The 9,374-nt window shown below is 37.0% G+C and overlaps 1 protein-coding gene across 1 annotated transcript; it reads left to right on the top strand.

Moving 5' to 3' along the window:
• The first annotated feature begins 479 nt into the window (after positions 1–479).
• ovol1a (ovo-like zinc finger 1a) lies at positions 480–9,294 on the top strand. Its single transcript, XM_051901510.1, has 4 exons — positions 480–1,090; positions 4,913–5,151; positions 5,416–5,707; positions 8,128–9,294. The coding sequence occupies exons 1-4, from the start codon at positions 991–993 to the stop codon at positions 8,463–8,465; spliced, it is 969 nt and encodes a 322-aa protein (XP_051757470.1). The 5' UTR covers positions 480–990; the 3' UTR covers positions 8,466–9,294.
• The last annotated feature ends 80 nt before the right edge of the window (positions 9,295–9,374 follow it).

The raw sequence follows: 9,374 nt of genomic DNA, 5'->3' as shown, positions 1-9,374 counted from the left end.
TAGGCCTCAGAAGTTTCATAGTCAATTTTTTTTCTGTCGGGGGCTAAAAACAAAGAGAGCACAGTGCATTTGGCAGTTGACTACTAGAGGAAACTATATCATCACAATGCTTAGTCTAATGAGCATTAAGCAATATGAGTTAGTACACTAAATAAAAAAAAACAAAACAAAACAAAAAAGATCTTTAGTCATTCGAGCTGTTTCGGCCATATTTAAATCTTAAATCTGTCAGAGAAAACCCCAAGGAAAATAGTTTTCTAGATTTGTTTACATGACGTAATGGGCGATTTTAAATGTATACAGTCGGTGTAATATTTCTTTTTAGTTCGTTTTTGTGGCATATTGCCTCGTAGACTATTACTTCTTCATTCACTTCGGTGCCACCTTGAAGCGGAATTGTTCACATAAGGGAGAGAGAAAGAGAGAGAGAGAGAGAAACCGGTTGGACAGGTAAAACGTAGAGGCCGGACTAGGTCGGGTTTGTTGTCACCGTTATATTCAGACGCATGCGCATTGTTACCTGTTTCCTCATGAAATGTGTACCTGCGCTCTAATGAGCCACTGAAATTCGTTTTGTACTCCGTCGGTTGAGCAGTTTGGACTATTTATCTGCCACAAACATCACCTCCCACCTTGACAAAGACACCTAGCTTTGTCTTAACCTACTGGACTGAGTGAATTTCCGAAGAAGACTTCGTCAACTCAGAGTAGCGGAAGACGGCGGAAGGTGTAAGCAGAAGCGGGTAAATATAGTGGGAAACTCCACGGAAACCTGTACAGGTACACAAAGTTTGGAGTAAGGAGGTGTGCGTATAGAGTGAAGAACTCAGCTTTGCTTTTCCAAATTGAGGATAAGGCAATTGAAGGCACCATCCAAGAAGGACTTTACACTTAAATTGTATTGTGGAGCAGTTTTCCAAAAAGTAGGTCGGTGTTAAAAGCCTGCGTTTAATTTTGAGAGATAGCGGGGAAGGACCTCTGGAATAGACCATGCCACGAGCTTTCCTGGTGAAGAAGACGGGAAATTCACCCGGCAAGAGAAACTGGAGCGATCTACCGGATCATGAACGCGGTGATATTTATATTCCAGGTGAGAAGATACAAAAGTAAACTCTTTTTCAGATCACAATCCGGATAACGGTACGGATGCATCGAATGGCACAACAGTTCATTCCAGGGGGGTCCGGTTGTGTAAGGAACAGCCTTGCGTAATAAAATAGCTTATTTTTTGTATTAGCCTATATGTTTTATAATTATTTTTTAAAACAATTTTATGTAGCCTATGTTTTAGCCTACACTAAATTGAAAGCTAGCCAAATACACAACTTACCTAAATTATTTGTGAGTGATTGAAAACTCAACTTGATCTTATAAAATGAGTTTGTGTGTTAAGAGGGCCGTTACTGCACCTTTAGTTGACCTTCAGACCCAACTGTCTTCCTTATAACATGAAACTCATTGCAACACAGGACGGTGCCAGTTTGGCCTACACAAAACGTTAGTCGTCTGAAATTAAAGCACTATAAAAAAAAACAATTCTCGAGATAAAGCGAAACGTTTCACATGAATCACTTTAATTAGTGTTAATTAGTGTTAGATATATATTGGGTGATATTTAGCTTATACAGTCAAGTTACTAACTGGCTCATTTTACTGTTTTTGTAAGTAAATAGTTTGGGCTATCATATTTCTACGGGTCACCTAACGGAATACAGGCTAACCGTTCATTATGAGCCCCTTTCTTCAGTCTCTACACGAATCATCATATTACAGGCGTAACGACACAGGCCTATTCTGAGGTAGTGTAATTTTTTTAAATATTTACGGTTAACAGTTAAAGTCGAAACTTGTGTAGAAATGTGAAATTTTAAAATAATTCGTTAATTAGCTATGTGTTTGTCATCCTGCTGGTTTTTTTTTTTTTTGCGAAACTTTAATCCATTTGCATAACAGCCGATCCATAAACTGAACCAACTTGAAACAGACATTTATAGCATTGATTCATGCAGGTATGTCAGGAGGTTGTTGTACCTGTTCCATTCGTTGCCATGACGATTAACAAGTGTACATGTATTGTTAGGCTACTTAAGGCGGTATTAATCGGTGATCAAATTTGTTATGATGTTGCAGCAATCATGACATGCGAAAAAAAACTTTCTTTCTTTCTTTCTTTCTTTCTTTCTTTCTTTCTTTCTTTCTTTCTTTCTTTCTTTCTTTTTCTTTCTTTCTTTCTTTCTTTCTTTCTTACTTATCAATGCAGCATCCGTTTTAACGCATCGTGGTCCTTTAGTGTGTAGCCCGTGATCTGGTTTTGGGTTAATGTTTACAACGGTGAAGGAAATAACGGGCTTCGCCGCGCTGGCTCCCTTTCCCGCTACACCCTTAGCAAACACACATACACACACAGCGAGTGTACCTTTCACCTCACTTTTCGATATCTGTTGAACAAACCCTTAGCGTAGGCATTGTTATAAATTTATCGACGTCGCCTACCCATTTTATGACTCTTGTTTTAACCCATTCGTTAACTTTAGTTTCTTTGTTTTTAGGCTAATTGTTTTATTCCGCCCTCCATGTGATGTGGATAAGGAAAATTGACATCATAAGCGAAATGACTGATAAACCAGTTAGGATTAATGGAAACTTTTCTAACTGAAATAGAAAATGTGATGTTTTTTCTTGATTATAATGACTAAAGCATGTAATTAAAACATAGCCTATTTGTCTACATCGAATCTATTTGTGCCTTCCCTTTTTTTTTTTTTAAAGAAAAAAGAAAAAGTCCGCTCGGTTCTCGTTCATCTTGTTATTGTTTGTGGAGTGACTGATGTCTGTGAAGGGGAGGGGTTGGCAAACACCAGGGCAAAGGCAAAAAGAAACAATCACGGCTGTGTACTAATATATATATATATATATATATATATATACACACAGTCAAACCAAAATTTATTCAGACACCTTGAACATTTCATTCATTAATACAGTTAATATTTAAATGGTAATAAAATATGCCAAGATCTCAGAATTAAAACTGTGTCAGAAAAAATTAATCTTAATTATGTCAGATAACACTTAAGCAAAACATGGTCAGGTCAAAGTGTCTGAATAATTTTTTGTTCCACTGTATGAAGTATTTTTGTATATAATATGTCACAGTTTACTTTATTTTGCTATCCTCACTTACATAAATGAACTATAGTGTCCTGCACCCACTAGTAAAAAATAGTATCAAAAATATAAAAAATGTCTGAATAATTTTTGGTTTGACTGTATATATGTGTATGTATATATATTATATACTACAGTTCGATTTAAAAAAAAAAAATGTAAAAGAAATGCACAAAGGCCACATTTATTTGATCCAAAATACAACAAAACAGTAATATTGTGAAATATTTTTACAAATTAAAATAACTGTTTTTTGTTTTGAATATATAAAATGCAATTTGTTTCTGTGATCAAAGCTGAATTTTCAGCATTACTCCAGTCTTCAGTGCTAATATGCTGATTTGCTGCTTAAGAAACATTTTTTAATATTATCAATGTGGAAAACAATTTTTTTTTCATGATTCTTTGATGAAAAAGTTTGGGGTCAGTAAGATTTTTGGGAAAGAAATACTTTTATTCGGCAAGGATGCATTAAATTGTTTAAACGTGACAGCAAAGACAATTATAATGTTACAAAAGCTTTCTGTTTCAAATAAATGTTCTTTTGATCCTTCTATTCATCAAAGAAAATTGAAAAATAATTTTATTAAACCGTTTTCAATATTGATAATAATCAGAAATGTTTCTTGAGCAGCAAATAATGAAATTAGAATGATTTCTGAAGGATCATGTGACACTGAAGACTGGCGTAATGATGCTGAAAATTCAGCTTTGCATCACAGGAATAAATTACATTTTAAAATATATTTAAATAGAAAACAGTTTTTTTTTAAACTGAAAAAAAAAAAAAAATTTCACAATATTACTGTTTTGCTGTATTTTTGATCAAATAAATGCAGCCTTGGTGAGCATAAGCATGAGCCTAAGTCATATTTACAAATCATACAGACATTCCGGTCTCTTCAGCACTGAACTACTCAGTTCACATTTGAATTTCTTCTTGACCAAAAGTCGAGTTTGCTAACGGTACAAGTCTAAACGTAGACAATACGGTCGTTATGAAATATAGGTTGTTGTATTCTACCGTTAGCCACTGCACCCATTAGATATTTGCATTTTAATTTGCAACTCAGTCGATTGTGCCACACCAGAATCAACCGATTCATTGTCCAGGCTACTAGTATTAGCGTTGGTGATCATCTGAGATCTCCATGCAACCAATGTTTAGTTTTCTCCCTGTGACCTAATAATCTTAGTAAATGTGTTAGGTATGATCAAACAACCTCTTAGGAAAGAACATGATAGTTTACCAGCAAACATTTGCAGATTATCCATCTGATGTATTGTGTTGCATAGAGGTTTGTATAAAGGAAGCTGGAGCCAGTGTCTCTAGCCCAGCTGGTCTGACTGGTAAAGCAGTAACAGGAGTGGTTTGACTTCAGCCCAGTACAATACACTCACACACTCATGCACAGCAGCCAACCCACCCACTCACACTCACACACACCTGGCCCAGAGGCACAACTGTCCCCCATAGCCTGGAGAGCCACATACACACCCAGTTTCTGATTGTCTTGCAATCACATCCTTCATCTTCAGCTATGTAAGATGTAATCCACACTTACAAAGCCAAGATGTAACGCTGGAAAGGTTTGTAAACCTTGTACACCTGCGCTTGTCATCATTTGTCTTTTGAAATGTCTCGAAACAATACTCAAAGCAAATATTGTGGTGACACGATGAATGATGTTTTCTGCTCTGACTCAGTACCTCTAAAATGTCTAAAATTTAACGTTTCTTCCAGTCTCCATGTCTCCCGTTGCTCTGCGAGAGGAGACCGAAGCCAGTCCGGCAGAGGTGGCGCTGTGCCTGTCCACTCGCAAGGACCACAGCATCTACACGTACAACCAGATGTACACCGATGACCCTGGTGCAGTGGTTCCTGCCGCTGAGCTCCCATCATGCACTGCTCTAGGCCAGAGTCCAGAGACCGAGCACATCCGAAGCGCACACAACAATACATATGTGCGCACTAAAATAAAGGTGAGGCTTCTGGAAAATGTTTGCTTTTGCTATGTTGATCTAAGATCTAGTTACGGCAGCAGTAAGCAGTCATATTCAGCTGTTGTGCCATTGTGCCACTCTTGGACATAATTGATTTGTCTTTCCCTATTGCTTATGTGTGTGTGTGTGTGTGTGTGTATAGGGGGGGGGGGGGTATACTCATATCATTTTACTAGTTTGAATGTTTACACTGCCACTAATTTCATCTTTATATTTCCCTCTTTGTTTGTTTTTTCACTGCAGGTCACCACAGGTGAGCTCCCCATAGAGGTCCCACCCATTGTCCCTAGTATAACTACAAGTCCACCTGTTCCTGTAGCGACACCTTGCTCCCCTCCTGTCACTAAGTCGTCTGCAGTGCACTCGGGTGGTAGTACCTATGTTTGCCAGGTGTGTCAAAAAGTTTTCCAGTTCCAGCGTATGCTAAACAGACACCTGAAATGTCACAGTGACCAGAAGAGACACTTGTGCGACTTTTGCGGAAAGGGCTTCAACGATACCTTCGATCTCAAGAGGCATGTCCGCACACACACAGGTAAGAGATTCATCGGTTCACGATAAAATGGATGTTGCAATAAATCGTTTCGTCCGTAATGTGACGTACATCTGAGTATAATGGATTATCAAAAAAGATTAAAATGTAGGGTGCAGACTTGATTCTGTTCATTGGTTGCTGAGTTGTGGGCGTTGCACTCAAAAATGGATGCAAGCTTACAGTCGATTGTAGGAGGGCGGAGTTTTAGCAGACTAAATGATTGGAGAAGTCTGGCATATGTCACCAGAGAGAAGTCTGTCATTTTCATTGGAAGATCTAGTTACGATATTTTGATTGAACATTAAAACGTGAAAGAAAGAAGAAAAAAAAAAAATATATATATATATATATATATATATATATTAGGGCTGGGATGATACATTGATTCTCGATTCGCGATACAAAGAATATGGAGCAATTCTGATATTTTCCGATGTATCTCGATTCTCTCTCGAATCGATCCCGATCTTAGTTTTTTAACAGCAGATGGCACTATGTGCTTTAGAAACACCCGTACTCTGCTTGCTTCCAGTTCCTCCACACACACCACTTAATCCTAAAATAATCATTCATAAAGTTCGAAAAAGTTGAAGTGAATTTCAAGGGTGTTCACAGTAGCCTGTTTACATTAATCTGGCGTCATAAAAGCATTCTAAGCCGAGGTGCAAGTATATTTAACCACTTACATGACTCAGCCGAATGAGCATAGAGTACCTCAGGGATGACGTGTTTTTGTAGGCCAACCCGGAAGTTAGCAGCGCACGGGTTTCCTCAATCGAAAGCCTATGTATTTTTCCCATAAACTTTTGGAAAATCGCAAAAAAATAAGCTCTGTGTTTAACAAAGGGTTATGACATTTACACGTTTTGTCTATCAAGATAATCTTTACAAGTTAACACAACATTTATACATTTTGAAGCCTAAATAAAGTCGTCAGATATAAAAAGCTAACAGTAGGCTATAAACGGACTACAGCACACCATGGTCGCGGATCAACGTCACCACCACCAAGCTTCCTCAAACTTTATTTAAAAACATGCTCACTGATTATGATCTGCGCTGTGTATGAATACTTATCCACTTTTTCATGAGAAATGCTGTCCAAATGTCCTGTTTGTCATGATGACGTATAAAGTCCCCGCCAAAGGAAGTAGTCCCTTTTAGCAATTTGTTAGCAACCGCTGTTTTTAAGACACAATAAAGGTTTAAAAAATCACAAACGGGTTATAACTGGTGTGTTTTATGTCATAGATCAAGACATGAAAATATTTAGAGGCTTTGTTAACAACAGACCTTATTTCAGGCCATTTAGCAAAAACCCATTCAAAAAACCCATAGACTTTAGGGCGATGGAACCGGAAGTCTTAAAATGCTAACTCGCTTCCAGGTTGGAATTGATCCAGAATCACTGTTTTGCAAGTTGAGAATCAATGTGTTGTCCCAAGCCTAATATATATATATATACTGTAAATATTTAGGCAGGTGGAGCTGGGGGGGTTGGAGGGTTTCAGAGGACCTCTGATAGCGTGCTGCAGGACTAACTTACAGTAAACAATGAACCAGACTATTTAAATGTTGTGCAAGCAATCTCATTGGCTGCAGGATCAGCAAAAGCCAATCAGCTTGTTCTATCGGGAAATTATGTGATTGCTTGCAGATTACATGTAAAGGACCTATCAGCCTGTGCCCTCTAGAGTTTCATGACTGAACTAGATATATATACATACACATATACATATATATATATATATATATATATATATGTGTATATATATACACTACTGTATGGAATAATTAAGATTTTTTTAATGTTTTGAAAAAAACTCTTGAATGGTAGTGGAATATTAAGCAACAAAATCTGTTTTAAACATAATAATAGTAAATAATAGCAATAAATGCCAATAATAATTCAGTACCTAATCAATATGTTATGATTTCTGATTTTTGATTAAATAAATGCAGCCTTGGTTAGACTTACTTCAGAAACATTAAAAATATGAATTATTCCAAACTTTTTACTGGTAGAGTGTATGTGTGTGTGTGTGTGTGGTCCTGGTAAACACTACATTGTGGGGACATTTGTTTTATTCCCCATGCTTATAAATCAATGAATTAAAATGCAGGAAGTTTTCTGTGAGGATTGTGTTTAGGGTTAGAGCGGGGAGAGAATATACAGTACAGTTTGTACAGTATAAAATATATATCATCAAAGTCTAAGGAAAGTACCCATAAAACATGGAAACCCAATGTGTGTGTGTGTGTTTGTTTGTTTGTTTGTGTATATGTATTATACATTAGTGTTATTTCCTTCTCAGTTTGAATACTTTATTTTTGTTAGCAGAACATTTAGCTATGTTAGACCAACATGCAAAATGCCTTCACCTTTTTAAAACAAGAGTATTCTTCTCTTCTTCCTGTAGGTGTTCGTCCATACAAGTGCGATCTCTGTGAGAAGGCCTTCACCCAGCGCTGCTCTCTGGAGTCCCACATGAAGAAGATTCACGGTGTCACGCAGCAGTACGCTTACAAGGAGCGCCGCAGCAAGCTGTACGTCTGTGAAGAGTGTGGCCATACTGCGTCTACCCAGGATGCACTGCTGCGTCACCTCCACAATGAACACCCAAACAGTGTCCTCCTGCGGGCCAAGGGGACACGAAGACTGTCGCCAACAGTGAACGCTTCCAGAGACGACAGCTCCCAACCTGGTTCCCCTCTGTCTCATAACAGCGATGATACTGTAGGGTCAGGAGGGAGGTAGAGAAAGGGATGTTCCTTGTAAAAATATTGTTTTATATACAAAAGGATGTGATTAATGTGCATTCTGATGATTTATTGTTTCATTCAGAGAACAGACATGAGGGAGGAGGGAAATTCAAAAAGGGAAAGTGAAGTCATGCAAAATGCTGTTTTTATGGCAGTACGCTGAGATTCAGTTTACACTGTTGCTGCAGAATCGAGCTGTACTTTTTCCTGTGAAAGCAGACAAAAGCAGATGATAAAGTCTACAGCATAAGTATGCACTACTTCACTTTACATAATAATATTATTATTAACATTGATGAGATGAAACACAACTCAGGAGAAATACGCAGCTGAATGTGACATTAAATCGTTCCATTTGTACTGTGTGGGACAATAATTTTATGTAGCAATGTTTCAACACTAAAATAATACTGTTATGAACTCAACTGATAGTTATTATCAGTGGTCTGTGAATGTTTGAAATTAGGGTTTTCGAAAAGGGATTAATTAATTTCGTGTTGCTAATTACTGCTGTATGTAATATATATGCATAAATTTATCATAAAAAGATTTATATTTATCCTGGTGTAGTTTTTATATTTTCTGGGGTATGTTTGAACATTTTTGCTCTAGATTTTATACATTTATTTTCACATCCTGTAACACTTATGTTTTTTTGGTGGCATTATTATTTTTTTGTACTTTTTTACATTCATAAGCATCATAAATATAACATTTTAATTTCTTGTTACTGTTTGTTTAAATAAGTAGGATATGTGTCATTCTGTTTTGGTGATCACAACACACCTCAACAATAAATGTTTTTGTTGATGGTTTAAAAAGAAGTGTGGTTCATTTCACCTGTATTGTTTCAGGAATAGACTATCATAAACTCAACTACTTAGTTAGAACTTAATTATTGATA

Source organism: Ctenopharyngodon idella, chromosome 7, assembly GCF_019924925.1.
Source record: "Ctenopharyngodon idella isolate HZGC_01 chromosome 7, HZGC01, whole genome shotgun sequence".
Classification (NCBI taxonomy): domain Eukaryota; kingdom Metazoa; phylum Chordata; class Actinopteri; order Cypriniformes; family Xenocyprididae; genus Ctenopharyngodon; species Ctenopharyngodon idella.
The sequence above is the reverse complement of the archived record's forward strand: the minus strand, read 5'-3'. Positions and strand labels throughout refer to the sequence as shown.